General features: G+C 41.9%; 2 protein-coding genes across 4 annotated transcripts in view; one reads left to right on the top strand and one right to left on the bottom strand.

The window, feature by feature from the left end:
* LOC111850760 (calcineurin subunit B type 1) overlaps window positions 1-15609 on the bottom strand; it is a 19551-nt gene extending 3942 nt beyond the window's left edge. Inside the window, exons 1-2 of the mRNA XM_023824973.2 lie at window positions 15383-15609; window positions 3303-3342 (exon numbers count right to left, since the gene is read on the bottom strand). Coding sequence (XP_023680741.1) covers window positions 3303-3342; window positions 15383-15385 — 43 coding nt within the window. The 5' untranslated portion in view covers window positions 15386-15609. The remainder of the gene's footprint in view (window positions 1-3302; window positions 3343-15382) is intronic.
* LOC111850758 (pleckstrin-like) lies at window positions 14274-27862 on the top strand. 3 transcript variants are annotated; one of them, XM_072703904.1, is made up of 10 exons: window positions 14274-14288; window positions 21946-22186; window positions 22894-23049; window positions 24627-24808; window positions 25001-25092; window positions 25326-25510; window positions 25784-25888; window positions 26011-26094; window positions 26827-26899; window positions 27022-27862. In XM_072703904.1, exons 2-10 carry the CDS (start codon window positions 22145-22147, stop codon window positions 27159-27161), a joined length of 1059 nt encoding a protein of 352 aa, XP_072560005.1. In that variant the 5' UTR covers window positions 14274-14288; window positions 21946-22144; the 3' UTR covers window positions 27162-27862. The 3 variants fall into 3 exon arrangements, with proteins under 3 accessions (XP_072560005.1, XP_072560004.1, XP_072560003.1); XM_072703903.1 differs by having other exon boundaries at window positions 14274-14535; XM_072703902.1 differs by lacking the exon at window positions 14274-14288 and adding an exon at window positions 15040-15177.

Here is a 27862-nt window from a genome sequence, read left to right as displayed (position 1 = left end):
AATTTATGGTTCCTTCAGCGAAAGCAGCAAACGGAGCCTCCGTCCTGTGACACCTCCACCGTCAGCGGCTCTCAGTGTGGGACACAATGTCAGCCAGACAGCGGCGAATTTCAGCGTTTGTGTTTTTCTTGGCAAATCAGTGGTTTCCGTCTTGCTGCCTTGTAATTTGTCCTCATGAAGACCGACCTCAGCAGTAGTGAGAGAGCCCTACAGATCCTCCTTAATTTCCTCACACACTGCATGAGTTTACATGCTGCCCTATGAGAAATTTTAACATGCCACTTGTGGGCTGACTCACTACTGTTCCACGCTTTATTTCAACAGAGAATCAGACAGGTGCAAATGCGTTTTTCAAAGCACTATATTTATAGAAGATGGTGCAATCCTCCTCACCTCCCCCCCCATAACCCTGTAACCCCCCTCCCCCAGGGAAACCCCTAGCAACAAGGAAACCCAGCTAACCAACACTGATTATTCTGGAAAGCAGTGGGAAGCCAAACACTGATTCGGGCACTGCAGTGCTGCTGAATGAGATGCCCTACGCAGGTTCTGATAAACACTTCTGAAAAGGTGCATTCATACCTGCAGGTATGGCATTTAAGCAGGTACTGAGGACTGAGGCCGCACTGCAAATGCATGCGTCAAACTAGGGGAACTGTCAGCAGATAGCTTGCAGAAAAAAAGCCGTATGATAAGCATTAGGATTCAGCTCACGCCTCGTGCCCAGCTGCCATCCTCTCATTTACCACCTTGGAAGCAGAACTTCACCCACACAAGGCCGGGGCGTGCTGCTCCCTCCGAGAGCCCAAGGAGGTGGCGCAGCTCGGCACGGCCCCACAGAAGAGCCCGGCAGGCTGTCTGAGAGCGCAGACGTTACCCAGCAATCCCTTACTGGTCAGGCTGGCCCACCCAGCAATCCCTTACTGGTCAGGCTGGCCCACTCGGGTTGTGGGCATCTTATAGCCATTCCAAACTAAAATACAACTGAGAAAGCAAGGTCAGACAGTCCCTGTGTTAGACGGGAGCCAACCATGGGTTCTGAACCAGCGACCTTCCGATCACAGAGGCAGCATCATAACCCACTGAGCCATACACTGCCCCACATGCACTGCCTTCCATCCCTGTGCAGATCTCAAGTCTGCACAGCTGCAGTACCCTAGGAACAGATTTTTTTTGTTCTTATGGACAACTGACTGCGGGGTTCTGCAGTTTCCCAGCTTTTCCAATTTGTCCATCCGCGGGTGAAACGGTTCCGGCCCCCAGCATGCACTGCTGGGCACCATGAGGCGGCGAGCGACGTGGGGCGCGGCCAGCTACACGTCAATGCCGGGTTTGATGAGGAGGGGGACCCGAGCTTGACGTACCAACACCCACGTTTACTTCAGATACATGAGATACGGAAAGACCTCGTCGTCAGTGCCAGAGAGGATGGTGAAAACACGTGGATTAGTCCTCAGCTGAAGCCCCACTGCAACCCAGTGCTCCCCGCTCTGCCAGGACATTTATTTATTCCTGTAGTCACTACAGTTTCACCATAAATCCATTTTCATAAAGAAGATGTTGTTCGGCTCTTCAAAAACTGTACCGATGCTGGGGCATCAGTACCTTTTCCCATGATATATGTGCAGTTACCACAATTCTAATGGCCACCCAACGATGGGTTTTGTTCAGTTCTGGCCGTGTAGCTGATTTCAGGCTGTCCACCTTCCTGATGGAGGGAACAGCTGCCCGCTGCAGGGGTGGGGTGGGGGGGGGGGGGGGGAGCTGCAGGAGCCTAGAATATTCCAGGGAAGTCCAGAGGCTGCATACCACTGCAGGTGTATCAAGCAGACTCCGGAGAGCTACTGGGCTTCAGCAGGCAGTGATTCTGGCATCTTCCCCTACGCACACAGCCTTACGTATTCATGTGGGAGCAGCAGGTAGCACAGCAGATACGACAAACAAACAAACAAACATAAAACAAACTAAATGTGTGACCTAAAATGCACAGGCTGATCGTTGTTCCTTTATTTCAGCACTTACATTCCTTTAGAATATTACACAACTGCATTCAGAGCTATCACAGAAAAACAGTGATGAATCTTAAACAAGAAAACAAGACTGTTACATAAACTGAATCTACAAATATTTTTGGTGTAAGTATACTCAACAAAGAGGGAAAAAATGCTCTGGGGGATTATTTCTGGGGAGGGACATTGGCTAGGGCCCCAGGGTAACTCCACCCTCCCTGTAAACTACCCCTTCTACTCTGATAATGCAGTTCAGCAGTGACCGTATACCAGTTAATAAGAAAATAACTGGTTAATCTGTCAAAAAAATAACCGAAAAGTTAAGTGAAGCAACTTGAACTGCATATGGGTGATCTAGCCTGAGCTGAATAGCCGGTGGTACAAGCTCGGCTCCAGGTACGAGGGGGAACGGCGGCATGCATCAGACGGACCATCTCCTTCAGCACGACACGGTAACCGGCGCCCCCGTGAACTGGGAAGCCACGGGCCCGTGTGCACTGCCAGGATGACTCAAGGCCTCACAGCACGGCGAGGTGCAGATGGCCAGCCGTGCGGCGACACGAGCAGCGCTCCGCGAAGGGCGAATTCTGCTGAACCATCATTGGCAGGCAGGGATTCCCCACAGCGGCCGCTTATATCCCAGGCTGCATAATCAGCGGCTCGCTCTCTTCACCCAGGAGGGCGGGGGCCTGCAGGCCATATCGCAGCTAAATATAGCCGGGGCTCTCCCTCCAGCCCCAAACCTGACCTTTATGCGGCAGAAGCATTTCACACTCGGGGGGGGCTGTGTCTGTATGCAAGCCTGAGGGAGGGTCAGAGAGATCTACAGAATGCAGTCTGACCGCAACAAGCCTGAGGGAGGGTCAGAGAGATCTACAGAATGCAGTCTGACTGCAACAACCAGGCACATATAGCTCTCTGTCATTTCTGTGGACCGACCACACTGCCCTAAGAAAAAGCAACAAAAAAAAAAAAAAAAACAACGTAACTACGCGTCTTTATGTTATGACCAAAATTGGGCCTCTTCGGCTACGTTTTATCACGACAAAATATCTAAGTTCAGCAATGCTCAGTTTTTTTGGAATACATGATGTGGGAATTACGGAAACTACATACATACGGTTGGACAACCAAAAAAAAAAAAAAACTTTGAAGCCAACTAATACTACATTTATAGTTGTTTCTTATTCAGATACAAAGAATATGACAGAAAAAATACCAATTGATTTTGGACTAAGAAATATGAGGTGAAAGTGTGTGTGACGACGTCAGCAGGGAAAGTCAGATACTTACAGTGTGAGCACATTTCCAGGGGGTAACTCGCTTCATTGCCCTACAAAAAGACAAAAGGTGAATCCCATTAAGATTTCTTAAACTTCTGTACTTGTCGGCAGTGTAACAAAGCACAACATTTATCATTTTAAAGTTACAATATATTACAGTATTATGAATCATTCTGCTACACAATTCAGCTTATTGATATTACAGCAAAGGCCTTTCCGACAGTGTACTCAGAGATCAATCCACTCTCCTGCATACACCTGTCACTTCAGAGTTTTGCATAATGTCTACCCTGCATTAGTACCACAGACGAGATCATTCTGATACCTCAGAAAAACATTAATTCAGGTAATGGCAGAGGGCTGTCAGATTTTAATTTATTACCATGCACCTATTGCAGGTTGGAAGCCTTTCAAAACAGTCAAATGCAAGGTTTTTTTGTGCAACGGAAATAATTTTTATTAATAAACCCCACCTATCAGTTCATATTTTCACAACTGCTTATTCAATTGTGGTTGCAGCAAGCCGGGTCTTACACCACTGAGACCAGGCTGGGTAAAGGTGAAGAGAGATTGTCCACATACAATAAATTACTAAAAAAAAAACAAAAAAAAACAAACATTACAATCTAACTCAATCTCATCCCTGAAGCACATATACTGTATCCGGTGACCCTGTAAATAGGTTTGTTGGCAGGCTATGTGCATCTACTGCAAGGACTGAACGTTCACAATGCAATTATCAGCTAGAAGCCATTCACAGCTATTGTCCTGATGAGTTAAAAGCGTTACTAAGATACCAAATAGGCAGACAGCAATGCTGTCACCAAGTTTAAGCATCTAATGAGTTAGATACCAGGTTTAAAACACTCTAGCAAACATATATTGACCGAACTGTCATTACAAGACAATGTGTTACAATGAGAGTAACCAGTCTGATGGAATCAACAAAGGGGTTAAAGCAGCTGTATGGCCGCCCTCCTCTGTGGGGACAAAGAGCACACCCTGACCGGAGTTTGGATCTGCCATCCAAGGGTGGCACACGATGACCTCAGGAAGCCAAGAGAGCTGCTCACGAGAGATCAAACGTCTGTCCTGGGCACCCCTTGGTGTCCCGGCCAGAGACTGGCTGGCCCACTGCCAGGTCGTAGCTCTCAGCGAGGTGAGTGGTCACGTTACTGGAACACCTACTTAGGCTAGAGGTCCTCCGCTATACTTTCCTCTTCCGAACTGGCCTCAAATTGGGTCTCATGCTACCAACTGTGCCGTCGTCATGGGGAACAGCTATGGTGAGAATCAAATTATCTACTGGGCTAAAAGTAGCGTCAGCACTAGGGCCAAGGCTGCTTAGCAAAGTTACCGTGATCTACAAGTGCACTGCAGCAGAAAAACACTTATTTAATATATAATGAAATTCACTTGCTGCCACTAGTTCTGGGTCAGGCAGAGGACTTGCTCCAATCCTTCAAGCACGTGCGACACATATGATTTTCCATCGGGGGGGGGAAAAAAAAAAAAAACATGCACCAAAAACATATTTACAAAATTAGAAATTCGCTTTATTTGATAATATGATGCAGCAGTGAAGTGATGGAAGGGAGTGTCCTGTGTATGAGTCTGGAGATAGGATCTCAACTCAAAATAAACATTTATTCTTACGACACATAGAATACAAAGAATGTGTCTAGTAGCAGGGCAATACCTAAAGAATAAAATAAAGAGATCCCATTGGCGTCAAACAAGCAACATGTACTTTAAAGGTCGTCACTTCATATGTCAGTTGGTAACAATTAGTTAGCTTAGAAATGTTAAATTACATTTACCATCCATTTGTCTGCACCAGCACTTCTAGTGGGTCAAAAGCTGATTAAATAATGTCTTAACGACACCTCTCTGATATACATCAAGTCCACTAAAGCTTCAGAACAATAATTTAATGCACTGCAAAGTGGGATGAAAACGTCAGCTATTCCTGCGCCAAAGTCTGCGCGCAGTTTAACCCGTGACACAGATCTTGGTGCTGAATGCAGCGTCGAGGCTCTGCAGGAAAACACACAGGCAGGCCTGCAGCAGCTCGCTTTCCCGTTCTGTCCGTTTAGGATTTCAACTTGCGAAACAGCAGTTTGCTGAAGAAACTGCCTACTAGGATTTTGTTTGTACAGCGACAACATACCCTTAAGCTAGATAGTTTTGTGCGTAATAAGTGTCTGTGACCTATTCAGTATTTCTGTATGTATCAGCGGAAGGGAACATACTGAAACCACATGATGAGATGAAGAAAGATGAATAAAAATCTATGATTAAAAAAAGTGGCAAAAAAACATTCCTGATGAAGTACAGCTCTGAAGATTTTTGCACTTCATTATTCAGCATGCATTATAGATGCATCGGCTACAGATGTTACATTTGCATGCACAAACGCTTTGATTTTATCGCTTAGTAGGAAAAGGTCATCAATTCTGGAGGATGACTAAGTATTCTCCCGGTTACTTCCGAATGAAATGGCCAGATGTATCCTCATAAAAGGCTCCATATTGTGTACAGGGGCACAAAATCGAATATGGGATAAGGTGGTCTGTATTACTAAGGGTCAAACCAAACTGCACCTCAATTAATCCATTCATATGGAACCTGCTGAATACTCACTGTGTATCTTTCAGGAAAATACAGCAAAATGCCGCACAATACGCAACCACAATAGGCATAAAGACACTTAAATTTGTACTCAGTCATACATCATGAATAGCAGTTTCCCTGAAAAGGACATAACCACTACTTCACAGAAGAACACCATACTCCCATAAAAATGTCAGCTGTGAGTTACAGAGCACTCTGTGTCTCTGTGCACGCTTTCCTCACTCACGAGGCACAGTAACAAATATCACAAACACACTAGAGAAACCAAAGAGAGAGCGACCTTCTTAAGGCAAAAATTGTTCTGAAAAACAGAGGCGCTTTAATACCATTGCTAGAGATTTAGGAACAGCTGAAATGATCATGGATTCAACAAATCCAGATTTTTTAAAACCTGATTTAAGTTATATGAGATCTTCTTGGATGGTTATGTTTGGTTATCAGGAATAAATGCTTTAAGAGGAAGGAATGCTTGTCTGAGAATTCAATCACCCCTTAAAAAAAAAAAAGTCTTAAAATGCTAAGGTGAAACCATGAAAAACTAACCTCTCCTAGAGATAAAACACAGACAGACAGTGATACGGGCATCAACATGTGCAATTTTATATGCCTGCACAGCCGACTCAGCATGGCGTTAACGGTCAACGAATCAGAAATCCCAGCATGCCCAGCACAGGCTGACGGTGAGGGCAGATGACCAGCGATTGTCCGGCAGGCATTACAGCAACACGCGAGAAACGGGACGCTGCTGTGAAATGTCAGCCACGGGCTTGCCGGCCTGAAACTCGAGCCCAGGGACGTGTGACGGAGGAGAGCTACTTCAGATCGGCTAAATGCCAGACGCACCACGCCCGCAGCAAGGTGACTGCTTGTGACAATGGACACCCTTGCCAGAGTGTCACTGCGGAGGAACAGTTGCAAGAGGAGAAGAGAGGGCTGTAGTGTTTAGTCTATAGCAACTACACCTCAATAAGGTCCAAAAGCAGGTCTTGGTCTGCTGGACTAATCGGTGAAGCACACCAGACAAACTCCTTGTCTTACACAGCACAGAGCATCTCCATCAACTTCTGCTGGTTTATTTCTCATGCAGTTCATGGGATTAAGGTTTCACATCCCAGTACTGCCGCCAAACAGTGTAGGTTGCTTTTGTTTCTGATGTTCTGAAACCTCTTTCAGGACAAACCAATTAAATAATACACAGAATGACAAAAGTCATTTATAATATATACTTTAGTTTAGAAACAAGTGTTGTACCATCTTCCAGAAGTCTCAGAAGCTTCTTAAGATTTTGTGTTTTTGTTTTGTGATAGATGTTTTGTCAAACTTACTAAACAAATACAACAGCAAAAGGACATCGTTTCACCTGGCAGATTCCTAAGTTGGAATTGTGTATGAAGCATAATACCTCAACAGCAACGGATCACCAGTAAAAAAAAAGCTGCAGTCGGTGTAGCTCTTCCCCTCTCTCAAGCCATCAAAATATAAGCAGGTCTGCATGGCTCACTCTGAAGCTTCTGGAACTATAAATATTTGGTAATACTTTACATTAACTGCACTTTACTTTATGATGCATTTGTAGAGCATTCATTGCACTTTCATGACGCATACATAGAATATTCATAAGCGGCACGTAACTATAACCTATATCCAAAATTTGCAATTTTACCATATCAAGTGATTCCTAGTGCTCTAGTTTGACAGATCCTGAGAAAAATGCAAATATCATAAAATCCTGAAAAGCAAACTGTAGAAGAGTTGCAGTCATGAAACATGGTGCACTTTTAGCTAACCACTCCAGGAATGTAGCTAGTCTGCCAAAAAGAAAGATTATCAAGAAGCCTTTAACTTCTTTACTTGTGTAAGCTAGCTAATCCATGAATCTATCAGAACAACACGATTCTGCTGATCATTGTAACATTTTGATTAATCAAGTTTCACACTGCCTTGTCAAACAAAAAGTAACAACCACATGCGGTTAATAATTTTCCCCATTTATGCCGAAGAGCAAATTCAAAGCCATGAAGACACCTGGGGCCCGTACTACGAAGCGGGGTTACTGGCTTATCGGGGTAAGCTTTTGGATTTAAGGTAGTCTGGGCAAAATGTGAGTGAACGAATATGAAGTCCATTTAAACTGTGCTACCTTAAATCCGACAAGTTACCCCAATAAGCCAGTAACCCCGCTTCGTAGTACAGACCACTGACCTCATAGCAGCAGCTGTAAACACTAAACAGTGTAAAGCAGTGCCTGGGATGATCCTTGCAGTACTTCTCGACACGACAGGGGGTTGTTAATTTTTCAGCACAGTAAGTGGCAGTGAGGTTTTAAAATATTTCACCTGCCTGAGTCACCAGAACCATCTGCACAGGTCTGATGCAGGGGATGCTGTTTACACTTAAGACTGGTCCAACTTTTCCCTCCCACCATAATCTGTGAATGTGCCTGACATCTCACTAACTCTTGTCAGCAAAAGTAGAAACCTTGCAGGTGCATGACTTGAAACTTCAATGTCACATTTACATAAAAAAGGGAATATTTTAAATTTAAAAACCTGCTACTCGCTCGCTAAAGCTTGAAAAGTCCTCCCAGTGCCTCGAAGACACTTTCTCCTCACCGGGAAGGGTCAGATTTACACTTAAAATAAGTAATTTTATAGCAGAAATTTAGTCACCCACATCCTGAAGCCACCATAAGCAGCTGAGGTGCCCCAGATAATTCTTAGAGTCGGCGGCTTCTACTTGAAATGACATCACCTGCAATGGAATAGTCTTCCATTGCTATGCCGACAACACAAAGTACATTTATTCCAGCTCATCTCATCATCTCCGCTCAGAAAAGGGGAGACCCCCCCCCCTCCCTCGCCCCCAGATAAAATCAGGCCAGAACTCCCAGCTCTGGGTTGGGTTACCAGGACGATACAACTGACAATGTCAATTTGGGCCCCTGGCAGAAAACCCTGCTTGAAACCTCGAAACAAAACATGTTTAGGTTAAAGCCATTCCTTACTAAACCCACTGTAAGGAACATTCCAGTGTTTTTCCCCAGCACCTATTACTAAGCTTAGACAAAAACTACAACACTTTTTAAAACTAAATTTTGCCCTGGGACACTCCACTGAATAAAAAAAAAGCTCTCTGATGTCTCTGGTTCCCTTAAGCGCTGAATATTTTAAAGCCATCTTCAACTGTATTTACAGCCACAGCCTAGACAGACTCATGGTCCTTCAACATTCTTGACGGTGTACATTGTTTGATTAGACTCCACTAATGTTTACTAAATCTTTTTAAGTGTACACATGCAAATTTAGCCCCTTAGCTCAGCAGCAATGTAATGTTATCTTGACTCCGCCCTACAACTCCAGATGCAGAACCTCCTATGACATTTTGGCAGCAAGTCATCCAGCAGTTTTACTTTTTATGCAAATCTACACCCCAATCTGTCTTATCTTTTGTGATTTCATTTCCTATTCTTTCTACCAAACCATCACTCGGCAGTGATTTGCTGTAAAACCCTTTTATAGTACCGAGTAGAAGGTTTAAGAAACTCTCACTGGATTGTTTACTGAAGTATATTCTCTCCCACTCTCTCTTCAAAATGATATTACTTAGACTGTGTTAACTAACACATTGTATGGAAAATGCTGCAAAGGACCTAAGGGAAGCAAATTATACAGCAAAAAGAAAGTCAAGGAGCTATCGTTCTTAAGTTAACTCTGTACAAAATAAGCTCTTCGTCAGCACAGCAAAATGGTAAAACAAAAAAGGGAAAATGTTCAGGCGGTTTCCTTAGGGTTACTGTGGTCAGGCAAACTGACATTGCTAATTTCCCATAGGGTGTGATACTATGTGCAGAGGCGGACATTTCAGGTCCAGAAAATAAAAAAAAAAAAACAGACCAAGATTTTGTTTCAACCAACCAGATGAGTACTCTGTGACTGTGACTCTTTATACTCAACTGGTTGGTTGAAACAAAATCCTGGTTTGGATTTTTACTTTTTGGACCTGAAATGGCCACCTCTGACTATATGCCCATGATGGACTGTCGTTCTCTTTGAGGCATCCCCTGCCTAATCACATTTATATTAAGGGAACATTCTGTCACTGAAATGAAATTTTTCCCCATGAAGCTGAATATTTTACTGCAGAAATTTAGGATAAGTAGCTTTCTATCAGGTAATACAGCATAACATACAATTTAAAATGTTCCTTAATTGTATAATTGAGCACAACGCACTGGTAATTGCAAGCTCAAAAGCTTACTCAAAGATTCAATGCTAAAATACTAATTGTGATCTCGGATAGCCCAAGTATTCATTTACATACTGGTTTGTTCGTTTAGTAATAGCTAAACATTTTTCTAACCCATGGCTGGATTTCATCCAGTTGAAAACCGCAGACTCACGTTGGGACAGTAACGAACCCTTCAGTTACAGTGACCATATACTTCAAACAACATCTAGACGAAACAAAATCAGACAATTCGGCGAGAACAGTCTGTCTCATACTCAAATCTACGCTGCCACACCGCAACCCTAGAGGGCCCAGAATATTTTTGATGTAGCAGACCCACATACAGAGGGCAAAATAATCAAATTGTGGGAAGTGTGTCAGTCATTTTAATGAAGGAGGTGACAGCTTTTTTAAAATGGTAGTTACTCTCTTTACAAACAGCCACTATTGGTTTAATAGTAGCGGCAGCACAGACAGTGAAGCCAAAAATTTACACGACACTCAGAGTTACTCACTAACTAATGAAAGAAATGCAGTCCATGGCAAACACCACATGGTTACCACATTTACTATTAACACAAAAACATAGATACATATAATAATTCAAACTATTTGAACTGCGGTACAGTGCTAACCTGCCAGTAACTGAATAATTAGTCCTGTTGACCAACCCTGCTGTGTCACATTTATGTCAGCCAATCGTGGACAATGGGTGGGATCAGATAAAACGAAAAAAAGTTTGCCCCGGATACCCTGTACAGGGAGTGTGCCAAAACGGTTAGCATCATGGTAATTATGGCTCATATGAAGTCGTTTTACTAAAACGAAGTTGATTCCGTCAGGAGTATAGAGTCACCTTTAAAAAACCCTGCTGTAATGCTTATAGGAACTTTGTGTCCTTGATCTTTGCAGCCAGGTTACTATCTGCAGCCACATACAGCTTCTATTTAATTAACAGGCTAAGCCCCAAACCAGCGGTATTACAAAACTGAGAAAGTGACCCAAAAACAGGTACTAATATTTCTTTTAGCACTTAAACACATTGCTAGGTGCAAATTTAAGAACATTACCATTACTTATCTCCATGTTAAGTCATTCAAATTTAATAATGTAAAATATAAACAGCTAGGTGACCAATTATCACGACATCAGCCATTTTAAGGTTATCATTCAATGATGTTCTCCCCATATAACAAAAAAACTCAAGTCCACAGCCAGTCCAGCTCCTTCACAGAGCGTTCCCATAACGACCACCATAATGAATCAAAATCCCAACCTTCCTTAACACAAAACTCATCCACACTTGACGCAAACGCAATCATTTAGGTTTTCTTTTAAAAAAAAAAAAAAAAGGAGCCTGCAATCCGGCGTCCTCCACTGGCCGCCCTCTGCCGAGAGACACGGGTTAAGCAAAGCGCACCGTCTCACCCTGCGCCGGGCGCACAGCTGTAACAAGAGGAGTCAATGTGATGCATTGGCATCACGCATAAATTAAGCCGGTTCTATCACGACTCCGGGAACCGAGGGGATTATGAAAAAGCGGTGAATGATTATATAAAGTGCTGCCCTGTTCTACTGTCCTGGTTTTAGACTAAATAGAAAATCATTTTAATGAGGGAACATGCAGCTAATAAAAAAAGGAAGAAGAAAAAAATCAGCTTGATTGGAGATTCTGACCCTCATACCATTCACCCCAGGAGGAAACTGCAGTTTGAGGGGGAGTTCTGCACAACACTGCATGTCAAGGTATTTGTTTTATAGACTGATCTTCTAGTGCCGTTGCTCTGCTACCAAATTTGGGAACCTTGACTGAACTATAATTATAACCAGCACCTTTAACACTTTTCTGACAGCCCAAAAAAAGTCTGGTACTGAACTCTGGTGACTGATTCATTTTCATACATATATGGACAACTGTAGAAAATTATCCTACATTATCTCAAGTTTGATATTTTACAAATTGATATAAAGTGCCAACAAACGTCGGTACTTTGTCCACTATCTAACTGGAGTGTTACACAACAGGCAGAGTTCAGCCTGGAGTTCTATGATGTGCTCATTTTGTAACATGTACAATGAAGTTATATAGCTTAAGTGTCATCACTTGTATATCCTACTGAAAGTCCAGGTACTGGACGACAAATGAAGATTGAAAATGTGCATCAGTAGAGGAGTGCTGTAATACTAGAGTCCTGTCTTGGTCTCGAAAACAGTTTTTCAGTGACTTGGAACTCAGATGTTTTCTACTTTACTTAAATTGGTCTCGGACTATAAGCATGTACGGTTCGGACTCGTAATTTTAGAGCGAGATCCGAAATGAATTTTTTTTCAGCACAGGGTACCAAAAATTAAAAACTAAGAAAGTGAGAAACTTCAATAAACTGTCAGTTAGGGACACTGTTTGAAAGCACACATCAGCCTATCATATCACAGAAATGAACGCAATTCCAGCCAAACATATGGTAGTCTTTTAAGAACGTAGGCTCAATCCTCCAACTCCCCGCTCTGCAAACTGGAATATGCTTACATTTCAATTCGAATACTTAAGGTCATTAAGCAAGTCAGGCAAAAATCAGTTGTAAGGACAGGGTGTGTGCATGTTGGAGCACCATGAGACCCTAATTACAGAGTGTGCTAGATATGTCATTTTACATTTCAAATAATCAGGCAGTATAACCAATAAAAGCTCACTTTGACTTATTTTATAAGTAGAACTCTCACATACAGGTTTTTACACATCTCTCACCCTGAGGAGCGACTCAAGTAAAAATTAGATCAGATTAGCAGTGGTATAATGTTGGATATTTTTGATTGAATAATAATGTTTGAGATCAAAGGACTGTCATACTTAACACAATTTTGCTTTCAATTATTAGCAGAGGCAATGATAATAGTAAATAAATATAATCAAAACGATGGTCTCGAAAATGGACTTTATTTTTCCGGTGTCAGTCTCGACTACCCCAAAGTCTCGGTCTGTACACAATAAGGTCTTGGTCTCGAATTGGACTTGCTGTAGGAGGCCTCGTCCCCATCACTGCCCTCTCAGCGGGGCGTCAGATATACACGAAACAATAGCTAATGGGGGAGAATGTGCCCCAGCTAACATAATTCAAAGTATCACCACTACCACCCACCACCCCCCCACCAAAAATATGCATGATACAGATTAATAACCATATTCTTTGTTAATCTGAAAATGGAACCACTTACTCGTGTCTCTATAGCGTTTTTAGCATATTAGCTAATTAACATTTGTTATATATTTACCCCAAAGAGAGGCCATCACTGAATAAGTAGTTCTTCACTTCACCTACTCTCTTTGCATGTACCCTTAATAATAGTGCAAGGTTACGTCCCAAGTTGGGTAACCTGGAGATCTCCTAGTTTCCTGCTAATTAATTTCATCTCGCCTACGTGTTTTCATCTTATTTTACTGTCTCATGGATGTACTGTTTAATATGTGCAGTTTTTGATACAAAGATTACTTATCTCTACATTTTACAGATAAAGGTTAAGTTGCTCATTTGTAAAAAGATAAACAGTGTTCATTTGAACAGAATGAATGAATACTGAATGAAAAAGGTCTGTGCTTTGGTAAGGCTGTGCTTTGGTAAGGCTGTGCTTTGGTAAGGCTGTGCTTTGGTAAGGCTGTGCTTTGGGACTAGTGATGCCGCTCTCCTTACTTCCTAGGCTGACCATACATTCTGGAATGTTCCTTTGCCATCTAAAACGCCGATAACTAATTCTCCTAATCGAAGTTATTGCGGTTTTTTTTCCTGCAGCGAATCTGGCTCTTAATAATGAGCTTCAGGCAGCCTGTCTGTATACACAAGACAGCTGCAGGGTCGATATCTTCATGTCTCACACACCAGCCGCATATGTGTGCGATGCAAATGCTTGACATGCGTTTTAAAGCTCCTCATATTGCGTTTGCAATATTGGTCTGCGCTGATATTTAATTTCAAGTTTAGGAATGAGTATAATACAGCTGAAGATGAAAAGGAACTGCTAATCAAAGGAAACACGACTGCTTGCGGATCACATCACTGGAATCTTTATGGACGTTTATTATTTTCAATGATTTAACAAGCAATAGCATCATTGCCGTGAACGCCTGAACTTCGTTAAAGTCGTGAGTCAAGTCGTGAGACACCCACCACCTCTGAGAATAAAAATGGATAACCATTTTCTGTATGGAAATAATACGTCTCGTTTTGCTGGCCGGCGCATTATGCCGATATTTACTAACTGCATGAAGCTTTATAGCGAAATTAACACATGGACGTGCAAAAATCTTGGGCGCAACGTGAGAAGCCGTTGATGGTGGACCGAAAATAATAATGGCCGCAAGCAGCCTGACACGGACGTCAAAAAACACGGTAACCAACTATCAAAAACACTTGCACCTTATTTAACAAAATAGCCCCTTACCGTAGTCCCGACACCGTTATTATGTCGTTATATGTCACAAAACGGGTACGTTTTAGCCCAAAATATATTGATATACACGCCTGCAACAATAACCACGATGGAGAAGGAAATGCTAATCTCATGTTAAACTTGTTACATGTATACGTTTTTAGATCCAAAACGAACTATTTTGGCCTGATATTGTACTCTTTTCACGTAGCCAGTCATGTAATAACCATGACATAACATTTAAAATACTACTAGACCGAGGAAAACGTGTTACTTGGCTACTAATATTCAGAAAGTTGTACCGTGAAAACGGCACATCTGTCATGGATATTAATTATAACGAATCGATAACTAGATACTGCAGCACTAACCTACCACGCGGACATCGTTAGTATAACCAGCTCGCGACCGATGCCGCGAGGGTTCAATATAAGCAGCTCGCGCGCGGTCCCCCACAGCCCAGGGCTCGCGCCATGAGTAGTAGCCTTGCTACACGACTGCACGGCGGAGCCCGGACGGCGGTAAAGAACAAGTCACCGTCTCGGCAGCCTGTCGCCACCAGTAGCGGCTGGGCCGCGCTGACACGACGAAAGCGGCTCCGGGCAAGTGAAAAGCACACATGGGGACACGCAACAACAAACACCGCGACTTGTAACGCACGTCGGAGGGCTAGTCAACTTGGTTACTATACCTGCAGTGGCGCCACTTAACGCCTTAAATTTGTTATATGCAATGCTGTGGCACATTTAAACTCCATGCACATCTTAGTATGCAATAACAATCCTAAAAGCATTAGTTACTCCTTACCATCGTGCCGGTCTGAAGTCTACTTCTGGTGGAATAATACTAATTAGTATTATATGTGAGTAAGTGTAATCGATGCTTTCTGCAGGCAGCTTGTTGTAGTATTTGCTTTGCGCTCGCCTTCTCTCAACTGATGACGGATTCACTGCAGTGGCTCCAGTAGAACCGCAGGGAGGGGAAGAGAAGCGGAGGTGGTTGTGTTGGTGTAGAGAGGCTGAAGTGAAAGGAGGGGGAGGTGCAGTAGTACAGTACATCCGGGTGTTTTCCACTCGGGGTCCATTTGTGCTGCTTCATCCAGTGCATGCATATGTTTATGTGTGATCATTTGATCATTTTCGTGGGTAAAAGAAAGCTATAGGAACATTTTTTGATTTGTTTTTTTTCCAACTGACATCTGACAGGCACGGTGTCGTATGACTTTGCAAATAACGATAAAAGCACAGGCTCATAGGTACAAATACTATGATACTTACTGTATGTATGTATATAGTTCGTGTGTGTTTAATGTAGAAGAAAATATTATAATAATAACTGAATATAATTGAGTTATATCATTCACAATCACAATACTTGCAAGTACTGCAATTGCACTAGCCTCAGTAAACACTTTCTAGGCACCTTTTTTGTGGGATACGTGTATTGCAGCTCGTGGTATTAAATGGAGGCATGTGATCAGAGAAAGAAATTACCATGCGGACCGACTAATGTGATAATTCGGTTTATTGGGGCGAAGTCATCCATTAGTCGGACATTTTCTGGATGGGATGCGGCTCCTTACACGATCTAAGTTACTTCGTGCTTTTGGCCAGTACTATGTCCGGTAATATGCAATAATGCATATAATTACTATCTAAGCGTGGATGTAGCCAGTGACACTGGAAACTGGAATAGTCTAACATACCGTACATCATCACTTAATACGGTCTCGGCTGTTCTGATCTTTTTACAATTTAAGAGCATAGTACATTTTTGTATTCCTGAAATGTCTGGTGTTGATTGGCACGTCTTATTTTAATTCGATGAATCGCAGCGCTGGCAGTGGTTCACCGCTTGTAGTGCTCCCTCTTGTGGTAGCTTCAGTAATTGACAGTAAAGAGATGCCGAAATTCACCGTTGTTTGGCGATCTGTGAAGGCTGTTACACTTGTAAAAAATGCACTAATTTCAGTCACATTGTGGTCAAATGTTTTTTAGTGTTAAAACTCAAAACAATCAAATAATGTATATTTTGTTCTAAACAATTTAAGAAATTTTGTATTTAATCACTTATTCAGTTTAGGATAGCAATGAGTCTGGGGCTTATTGCAGAAAGTACTGTACGGAGCTTTAAGACGGTGCCAGTCCATTGCAGAGCTGCAACTGCACATTGTTTAATTGTGGTAACCCAAAAACACAGTGAAAACATGTCTGGGCAAGAATCAAAATGAAAAAAAAAACTGAAGGCATGAGGCCACATTCTTACCCTTATAGCGACCATGCCAACCAGATGGAAATGTTTTGATAAAAAAATTAAATAAAAATGTAAAATTTAAAAACACTCCTCACAGCCTTGCTTGTATAGCATCTTTAGGATTAGCATATCTAGTGTAGGATACATCCTCTTATTAGCCATAAAAACTATACATCAGCACTCTGTAGGCTGAGTAGGCAGCCATTTTACACCAGGATATCATTGTTGGCACATGATTCCATGAGGAGGTGAAATAAAACTCGTTGTTCTGTGTAATGTGAGACTGGTGCATCCATGGCATTAATTGAATCACATAACAGAACAATGTGAAGTGCTAATACGCGTTCATTTTATGGAAGAAAGAATAATTCTGTTGTTCACTGATGTATGAGTTCTAAGAAATGGGACTTGAAAGTGTAAAAGATCTCAGAGGAACGATTGGGAACAACTGTTTCATGAATAGATACCTTTCAGGAGAACTGCTGGGCGCAGAACTATTGAGGAATGCACTTTAAATGCTGCTTATTAAAATTAATTCAAGTGATGTCAAATGGAGTATGATGTCATACCATCCTTATACAGGTATACAGTGGCACGAAAGAGTGCCCCCTACAGGACCACGGTGTAATATACAACAGCATTGACGGAGGAGGGTTACCACAGTACCTGAAGGGTATATATACCTGAAGTGTATATATACCTGAAGGGTTTGGATACATCGTGCGACGTGTGTGTATGTAAACAAGAAGAAGAGGGCAGTACCTTAAGGAGGTGGGTTAATGAACAGTAAAATCTGCTAAATCAACTAATAAACAGATACAAAAATATACAGCTGGGGGGGGGGGGGGGTGAATAACCTCAGGAATGGGGAGGAGGCAGGGTGGGAAGCGGGGTTATTTATTTATATAGTGTCCTGTCAGCCTTGGGGAAGATGCTTTTGCTGAACCTCACAAACAAATTCAGATCCCAGACAGAAGCAGGACAAAGAGTCCATGGGAAGAATGGGAGGATATGTAGAGTTTAAGCTATGAAGAGCCAGTGGCAATAATCCTGCAGGTTTATTCCTGTGTCCTGGTGCTTCTCCCTGGTTTTCCAGTCTGCCTTTGGTACACCGCATCCTCGAGGCACCCATTTAGTCAGTAGCCCCTTTGGTTACATGTTTCCGGTAGCATACTGTCCAATGGTCTTGGGGATGATTGTGCTGTGCACCGGTTCAGGTGCTCTGCTTTGGTCGCTGAAAGTCAACAGACGTATTTAAACTGAGTTCCCAGTCCATGTCATGTCAGATTCCAAATGGACGTCAGGTACGGGCATAAAATGAAATGCTTTGGATTCAGAATATGCAAAATACCTGCAAAATTAGCCATGGGTAGGTGCCTATGCTGGCATACGGTATGAGACCGTTACTGTGAGGGAAACGTGACTCTGCTCACACTAACGACTATCACCATGGCTGGTGTGGAGCGAGTTCTTTCACTTGCACCGGGGAAAGATGAACTGCTGAATTATTCACTAGTCTGAAGTGATTGAATTTTTTATTTTTCTTTATTGCCCACCACCACCCCCCCTCTTCGGAGGACAACTTTATTTTACATTACATTCAAGAGCAAAGAGTGTGGCCGCTCTGAACTCACCAGTACCGTGGAAAAAGGAAAAAAAAAAAAAGAAAAACAGGGGGGGATACAGAAACAACAGGCGTAACAATAACAGGCATCAAGTGATTGAATTCTTATGGCTTTTAAGATTTATATTTAAGTTAGAACCTTATACATAAGCTGTATATGTATGTAGAATTAGTAGAAAAAAGGCTCCAAAGAAGATTTTGACAATGTAAAATTACACTGACAACAATAAATTTAAGCTGCATGGTGTTCAACCAACCATACCATATATCCTAATATATAACTAAACCATCCACTTACTGAATTCATTCATGAGCAAAGGTCAAAGCTTGGTGATTATCCTGATTTAATATACTTCCCTTTTTATATTACTGGTTCACACTGAATAAAACCAACTGATGATCAGTGTTCAGTAATTCCAGCAGCAGTGAGTTTCAGAGCCTCATTTCATACATGACCAGCAGGCATTTAATATAATAAAATCACAGTCAGATTTGATAGATGGAATCAAATAGAATTTCATGTTCTCAGCAAAAGCAGCAGCTGTATCTTCAGTCATATCTGTTAAAAAGTAAGCATAGGGCACAGCATGGATGGTATGCAGGAAACGCGCACACATGCACGCACACACATGTTTGTGTTCATCTCTTTGTGAGGACTGTCCATTCATTTCTCTGGGAAAAACCCTAATTCCAGCAATAACGACCTTAACCCCACCCAGCCCTAACCTTAACCATAAGTAACCAAACAAAATGCACGACTTATAGCATTTTTTGATTGCATTCACAGAGCTTTGTGGGGACCCAAAACATGTCAAAAACAGGTTTTCATTACATTGTGGGGAACATTTGGTCCCCACAAAGTAATATAAACCTAATCCACACACACACACATCCAGACTTTGGGCAACTGTACTAAACCATCTCTCTCTCTCTCTCTCTCTCTCTCTCTCTCTCTCTCTCTCTCTCTTTCTTTCTTTTTCTTTCACCTTCAGCATACTGTCATTATAACTATTCCATTGTCAGTGTCAGGTTTCCATATTGTTGCTATTGCAGTTGCACTGATGATCGCATTTCACATATAACACCGTGCTTCACTAATTGCGCGCAGAAGGCAGCCTCCTAAAGAAGGGTGTTCTCATTAGTGAACTGTGACCAGGTGCAATTCGTACAAAATGACTATGACTGTTTTAAGGATGCACTGGGAACCGATCAGAAACCACAGACTGACCTTGTAAAACGGGTGTGTAAGTGTGAATGCAGTCAGACGGTATTTACACAGAATTATCAGTCCCCAGGGTGGCACGGAGGCCATGTCTCTCCAGGGTCGGGGATGTGTGTTCTCCCTGTTTCCTCCTCCATATATTTAGGCTAATTGCTAACTGAATATTGTAGGTAATATTGTATTGCAGCAAGACACTGACACCCTGCCCAGCAATAGGCTGCAGGCCCCTCTGCATCCCAGGACAGTGCTGATGTGTGAATGCATGATTGCTGCATGCGCTGTCTGCTGCTGCCTTCCCAGCTGCACGTCGCTTTGGATAGAAGCATCGGCTAAAGAAATGTAAATATGACCGTAGCAGAGGGGAGGAGCTTAACTGCCATATTTAATGCTTTCAGTTTCATGGTAAAATGATCTCAACATTACCTGATCATTACTATTAATATATAATTTTATTTACTACTTTAAAATAACCCTAAACCCAGAGGCAGGAATTGCATTAAGATTGCTGCACAGCCTGTAAGGACAGGTTTGTTGGGGATGCTTTCCATGTATATGTAGCTACCAGTTCAGTACTTGGTCATAGTTGGGATGTTTTCTTGACTGAAACCATCAAGCTATGTGTGAAGGAAGAGTTTGCTGGCCAAAGTCATTTGAGACAAATATATCATTCATTTTCCATTTAAAGTATCTCCTTATGAGTTTTCACTGATTAGTTTACCTTCAGATCCAGGACCTCTGCAATAAAAAGTACTGCAATGTGCTGTAAATACTGTAATGTACTGAAACCAGTTAGACACGATCTCTTACTAGCTGCAGTTTCTGTGGACAATGTGGCGGGTTGAACCATCAAGTGAAAACAGGGGGAGTTTCTTTCTGCCTTCAGGGCAAGTATCACCGCAGCAAATCGCAGCACATCAAATGCCTGTCACTGTCTGGGCATGTTTGTTATGCTCTGTATCACCGACAGATGTAATTCTGATTCTTTCCAAATCCTGCTGCTTCTTCTCATATCTGTAGGGCAGGGTGTTCCAGGGAAGTACATACACAGCGTCTAATTTGAACCACAATAATGCTTTGCATGACATCCTTGGGGCTTTTCGTGAAAAGTGTCTCAGAGGGAATCATATTTAGAAGCTTCTGCTATAGGTTTGGCAGGTATATTACATTGGTCCACAAGGGGGAAAGGATGGTGAGTTTTAATAAGGAGCTTTAAAATTCTCTTGTACTTCACTATGTTATGTTTTATTTCAAATTTGTATGTACATTCAATGGCCACTTTACGAGGTAGACCTAGCTACTGTAGTATGAGGCAGGACCAAATTTTGCCTCCAGAATTGCTTCGGAGCAGCAGCCTGCCACACCACTGGTGTATCGCGCTGTTATTTTTGTACTTGTGGTCTTCCTATCAGCTTTATCAAGTCTGGCCGTTCTTCTCTGACCTACCTCATTCAGAAGTGGTTTTCAGCCACAGGGATGCCACAGACTGGACGCTCTTTGTTCACGAGACCGTCCTCTTGTAACTGCAGTACATGAACGTCACTGGAGGGAGATGCTGGAGCCACCATGTTTGACACCAACAACCACAACATTTTTTAATTCGCTTAGATGAGGCATCAGGCTAATTGAACAGCAGGCGGCGCTCAGTGTCCAGTGAGGCACTGTGGCCAGTGGCACTTAAATAGGCCTCTTGAATCCACTTCCCCGTTTTGGGGAAGGTAACACTACTGAGCACTGGAGAAATAAACAAGGGATAATGACAGGATACTGCTGAAGATACACACTGCGCAATGCAGAACTGCTACTGGTGCAGCATGATAATAATGTATGGTTTGTTGTCCAAAATGATTTGGTAGTAATTAATGGCTATTAAGACCTGTTCTAAGTTCTCCCCTCTCTGGCAGAGCTCTGCGCTTTGAATTTTGTTTTCTTACTCATTGTTAGTAACTCCTGTTTGTGCGGCATTTACCCATTACATAAGAGGTGCCTTGTGCAGTATTGGTTTGAAAGTCATAGAAAAGGTTTTCCTCATAGTTGTGCTTATTCTGTGTGGATGTGGCTGCTGCCTCACATTCCTCACTCTATTCACATGAACTATATGAAGGTCGCTGCTTGGGGCGAGGCAGTGAAGTTAAGTTATGTTAAGGCATGCCAAATACTCGACGACGCAATCCATTAAATGAAATAATACGTCTTTAAAAATATCACATTGTGTTTTTCATTTAAAGGACAAAGTAAGGATGAAAAATGTTTTTTTTTTTTTTATATATCTAGATTTGAGATAAAGGTGAACTTGAAGTAAGTCTCTGGCATGCCCTTCCTCGCACTGATGTGCGTCACGCTGAGAAAAGCTCTTGAGCAGGAAGTTGATTTCTGAAGAGGCGGACGGTGCAGATACAGCTGAAAGCAAACATTACAACACGACGCCAATGAGACCGGAGAAGACAGGCAGCCAGACGTCAGCTCACTCTACATGGAGCCACAGCAAATCAGGGAGGGCTACCTGGTGAAAAAGGTAACACAGACTCAGTCTTTAGCTGCATTCTCACTGTTGTGTTTTCACTGTGTGCACTATATTTGCAAATATTCACTATAAGATTGTGAAGAAAAAATGTAATAATTTTTGTGAATATGCATGAAATCAATTTCCTTGATATTTAACTAATTGTAAATCATAAGATGAAGCCAACAGAAATGCACGAGTTCTCTATGGTTCAATAATAGAAATTTTTTAGAAATATTTTTAATTTGATTTTCATTCAAAATGGCATACTTATTAAAACACATCAAGGGTTTTATAAACAGGCTGATAGATCCCTGTAGAATACTGATTTCAACCCTAACTCAGGAATTCTTCGTAACAGATTTCCATAATCGAAGGGGGATTCATTATAATTTTGTGTACATTCTACTGAAACATGAAGTGTGAGATTTTGGTAGATATATTTATCTCATGTGAAATTTGTGACTTTACAAGATGTTACAAGAGTACGATAACAGCAGTTTTGTTTACAATGTAACAAAAAATGTACTTCTATACTTCTGTTTTGCTGATCCATTTAGTACATTCTTTATCCCTGTTCCATTTTACCAAGCGAGTAGCGGCACTGCTATACAGGAAGTTTGCGTAAATGTTCCATTCTGTAGAGATAGCACCGTGAATTAGCCAAAAATAGCGTTAAGCGGCTCATCCAGCCCCACCCTGCCCCCCTCCCCTGGCAGCGCACATTGCTGAACTCCTGGAAGGTGGTGTGGGTGATTCTGTCAGATGATGGTGTGGAGATCTACAGGAAGAAGGCTGACAGCTCTCCCAAAGCGATGATCCCCCTGAAGGGAGCCAAGCTGATCAGCACATGCCAAGACTTCCTGAAAAGGACGGTAAGGAGCTTCTGCAAACCACCATCCTGTGAATTACATGCATTCACCTTCACGCACTTTCACCCATTTTTATTTGCAGAGCAGGACTACAAAAGATGCAATTTAACCATTTTCCTAAAAAATGTTTCTTAGGAAAATGATTGAATATATATAATTTAGATTTTAAATGCTGAATGTGTCTTAATATGTTTACTTATGTTCATATGAAAAGTTTTAGTAACATTTTGCATCTGATATGCTCTATAATACACTGCCCGTCCAAAAAAAAGGTCACCATTTGAATTTATATCAGCAAATACTTAAAAGCAATGACTAGATCATTATTACAGTCCTGCAACGTTATGCAGCAATTAAGTAAAATCAACTGAGTACCAGAATCTACTGAATCGCCAGGTTACACTTCCATCCATCATTAATGGATTTTTTCTTCCCTGTTGGCATGGGCATATTCCAGGACAAGAATGCCAAGATTCATTGGGTTTGAACTGTCAAAGAGTGGTTCAGGGAGCATGAGGAATCATTTTCACACGTAACTTGGTCACCACATAGTTGTGACCTTAACCTCACTGAAGGTCTTTGGGATGTGATGAAGGAGGCTTTATGGAGTGGTTCAACTCACTTGTCAATACAGGATCTTGTTGAGAAATTAATGCAAATCAGGATGAAAATAAAGGATGAGATGTTGCATAAGCTTGTGGAAACAATGCCATGACAAATATGCGCCATAATCAAAGCTAAAGGCGGCCCAACAAAAAATTCAAATGGTGACTTTTTTTTTGGACGGGCAGTGTATGTTTGTCCATTTGGTTTCTATATATGACTTTCTGGGTACAATGTTGGTTGTTTTTATGGGGGGGGGGGCAAGAGTAGCAAGAGTTGGACTGATTCGGGGAAGACGGTGGCACAGGAGGTAGTGTTATCATTTGGCAACTGGAGGGTTGCAGGTTCAAGCCCTGGTTCCTCCTCATCCCATCAAAGTGTCCTTGAGCAAGACACTGAGCCCCAAATTGCTCCCGGTGTGCAGGTTGGCACCTTGCATGGCAGCCTTCGCCACTGGTGTGTGAATGTGAGTGTGGATGGGTGAATGTGAGGCATGTATTGTAAAGCGCTTTGAGTACTCGTAGGAGTAGAAAAGCACTATATAAATGCAGACCATTTACCATTGTCTAATGCCATTTTGGTTGTGATAAATTATGAAGACTTAAGTCACATCCACGGTAAGCCGAATGGCATAAAAAGAAACAAAAATGCATAAATAAATGCCTTTTCAGCTCATACAATTATACAATACAGTTGATGCTCAGTTTTCAATTTCACTTTAACTTTATTCAAGTTAATTTTAAAAAATGACAGTAAAAATACATTTTTATGAGACACTTTTCACTTGAATCTTCATGTATAATGTTAACACATTAGGGGAAAATGCCACTAGAAAATGTCTATTATAGATTTTCACAATACATGATGAAATGTAGTTTTGTCTTAAGCCTGTGCACAGGAGCCCAGTGTTAGCACAGTCTGCCTGGGCTGTGCTCACTGCCCTTCTCCTTATTCTCCCACACCATATCCCTGTCCAGTTTGTTTTTAAGATCAGCACACCGAAAAGCCACGACCATTTCTTCCAAGCCACTCATTTGGAAGAAATGGAGGTTTGGGTCAAAGACATCCAGAAAACTATCAGTGGTCTAGATGGGGGCATGAAGTTTGCAAGGAGGTCCGTACGGAGGGCCAGTCAGTTGCCCAGCACCGTAAATATGAGGTACCTTTCTGAATGATCGTATTTGGTCGTATTACAAGGTCTTCTAATTAGCGGCTAATAGTGTCTGTATCCCTTGTACTCCTGCTGCCGACAAGCTACCTTGGCTAGTGTGCTTTGTCCAGGCTTCGGCCTGCACAGCTCTCATGTGACACAATCATGCTGTGTCTTTGGCTTACTCCCCCCCCCCCCTAGTGAACTGTATAACTCAATGAAAGACCAAAACACTGGAATAAAGGAGAAGAAGCTGGAGAGAAACAAGAGAACATTCAACCAGTGCTTCACAGGTACAAAGAAAGACCAAAGCAGTCTGACAAATAGGAGAATAACAGCCAGTTTTTCTTCACTCAGACCCCTGTACCTTGAATTAAAATACACAGCACATGCTGTATAATTCAAGCACTCAAAATAGCTGCCATTAAAACATCTTCTCCCTTGTAGCTGAGACAGTACATGATTTGCAGTTGGTCCCTGTTGTTTTTTTTTTTTAAATTATCATTATTTCCTCTCCTCTGTGTAGGCAGCCAAGCGGTTGATTGGCTGGTGTCCCAGGGCCGAGCCAGGAACAGGACAGAGGCGCTAATGCTAGCTACAGGGCTCCTGAACGAGGGGTATCTGCAGCCAGCTGGGGAAGTGCCTAAGAAGGCAGCCGAGATGCAGTCGGTGTCTGTTCTGCTGGACCAGTTAGATGCCTTCTATTATTTTGTAAGTGGAATTACTAGGCGTATTGGCTAAAGGTGCAACAGTATTGTAGTAAATAGGTGTAATAAATAAGTAGCATTGTTGTGTGAATGTGTGTATACTGTATGTGCCCTGTGCTGCCTGAGATAGGAGTGTTTTTAATGTGATAGGAGTTAACGAGGGATGATGTTTTTCATACACGTATTGTACTTAATCTCTTCATTTTGCGAAGGTAGCTGGTAGTTTTTTTTTTAATTTATGCTACATGTTGACATGTGCACTCCTGTTTCCTTGCAGGCGGACAGTGGCTTTTTCTCGGAGGGGTACTCAAGTGATGAGGACACTGTCACAAAGGAGGAATTCAAGGGCATTATCATAAAGCAGGGATGTTTGGTGATGCAGGTAAAGCCTGCAGTGGCAGTAGGGTTTCATGCAGTTCTTGGTGCAGTGAGGCAGAAGCTGTAGTCTTGACAAATACCCCCAAATAACCACCCAAAGAATTAATTTTTCAATAATATTTCTAGGGGCATCGCAGAAAGACATGGAAAGTCCGGAAATTTATTCTCAGAGGCAGTCCTCCATATTTACACTACTACGATCCAACCAAGGTATCCTGTAGAAAACACTCTCTTAAGTGTTTTACTATGAACCTGTTTTCTGCTTGGGGCTACTGTGTCTAGAGCACTGTCTGTATTCATACAACTAGCTTCATAACTGCTGTTTTTGCACTGTAGGCTGACTGAACTGACATCCAAGATCTAGGATTATATCTTATTACAAGAGAATTTTAAGTATATAAGTACAGCATCATATAGAACTTGAATTCTTATAATGAAAATGTTGGACTGAATAAACTCATCAGACATTCATATTTGGTAACAATATTTTACTCTCTGTGTTGTTTGTTTAGCAGAAGATTATTTTAAGCTAAATAATACTGAATCTTATTATGCACTTAGGTCTCACCAGTAAGATAAATAATTGAACTGGAGATATTTTTAAAATGGCTCAATGAGTTGCAATGTTGCTGCATACCTCCGGGTTGGAGGTTCGAATGTTGTGCTGTGTGCTGCTTTGTGTGTGTGGACTTTGCATGCTCTCCCTTTCTTACAACCAATGAACATGTGGATATGGGACTCAGTATCTCTTTACTGCTCTGCAATGAACTGGCATGTTACCCAGGGTGTCTCCTCTTGTGTCCTTCTGCAGATGGGCCAGGTTTAGTGTGAGCATGAACTGCTTAAGCAGCTAGATGTATAGATTTCTCTGTAGCCTGATTAACGGTACAACAGTGATCCCTTCTTGTGGCATAAACACAGAGGTACCTCTTTTCCTGCTAGGATGGAGGTGATCCCCTTGGATCCATAAACCTCCGAGGCTCGGTCGTAACTGCTGTGGATCATCTGCCCGATGGTAAGAGGGTGACATTAGGCATTTATTGTAGATATGAAACCCCTCTTCACGATGTCTCACGAATGACACCACACCGCGTCTTTCCGAAGGCTCAAACTCAAACATCCTCCATTTTTCCTCAGCTAAGAAGAATGACGAGGCTGCCAATCTCTTTGAAATCATTACATCGGATGAAATTCACTACTTCCTGCAAGCAACAACAGCAAAGGAACGCAAGGAATGGATTCAAGCCATTCACGAAGTTGCTAAGATAGGAAAATAGCAACTGGATGAGAACAATAATAATTTGTCTGTGGCTTATGCCGCAGTCTTAATCACAGACTAAATATTTCACAGTTCATCTAAGCGTCTTCCAACCTGCACACACAGAGCAGGTGAGATTCAAACCTCGAGCACCGGAAGAAAGAGGGGACACTGATATTTATCACACCACCCATTCTTCAGTTTATTTGCTGTTAAATATTAATTTCAGTGGATCATTTTGCACATCTATAGGTAATGAACCAATCCTTTGATAAAGGATTATCAGTTATATTACCCTAACCCTTCTTAAACATACAAAGTACACAGTACATAGCACATAAAAGCTCTACTACTGGAGAAATAACTATAATGCATTTAAAAGATTTTATTCTCTTGTTCTCTTTTTGTTATTTATTATTTAATAACTATTTTATCCAGTGGTTTTAGACACATTTTAAGATTTTACTGTGCACCTATTTATTTAAGACTGTGTACTTTACTAAAGTCCTTCAAATTGTTATACTATAATGGTGGAGAGCTGCAATGCTGTGCTTCCTGTGGGCGCAGAAATATTCCAATGTGGCTAACACCAATTGCACCCGATAACACTTCTCTCATTACTTATTTATAAGTTGCTTGTGCCATCTGTGACAGGTTTAAGGCAATGCTCTAAACATAAAAGAACAATTCTTCATTTGACAATAAATATTTGAAATGCTG

This window comes from Paramormyrops kingsleyae, chromosome 20, assembly GCF_048594095.1.
Source record: "Paramormyrops kingsleyae isolate MSU_618 chromosome 20, PKINGS_0.4, whole genome shotgun sequence".
In the NCBI taxonomy this organism is placed as follows: Eukaryota; Metazoa; Chordata; class Actinopteri; order Osteoglossiformes; family Mormyridae; genus Paramormyrops; species Paramormyrops kingsleyae.
This window is presented reverse-complemented; position numbering and strand designations above follow the sequence as displayed.

Bases quoted from the DNA above. Each gene is read 5' to 3' on its own strand.
- LOC111850758 (XM_072703904.1), top strand. From the start codon at position 22,145: ATGGAGCCACAGCAAATCAGGGAGGGCTACCTGGTGAAAAAG. The intron at 24,809-25,000 runs GTACCTTTCTGA...CCCCCCCCCTAG, and splicing joins CCCAGCACCGTAAATATGAG to TGAACTGTATAACTCAATGA. The intron at 25,511-25,783 runs GTAAGTGGAATT...GTTTCCTTGCAG, and splicing joins TAGATGCCTTCTATTATTTT to GCGGACAGTGGCTTTTTCTC.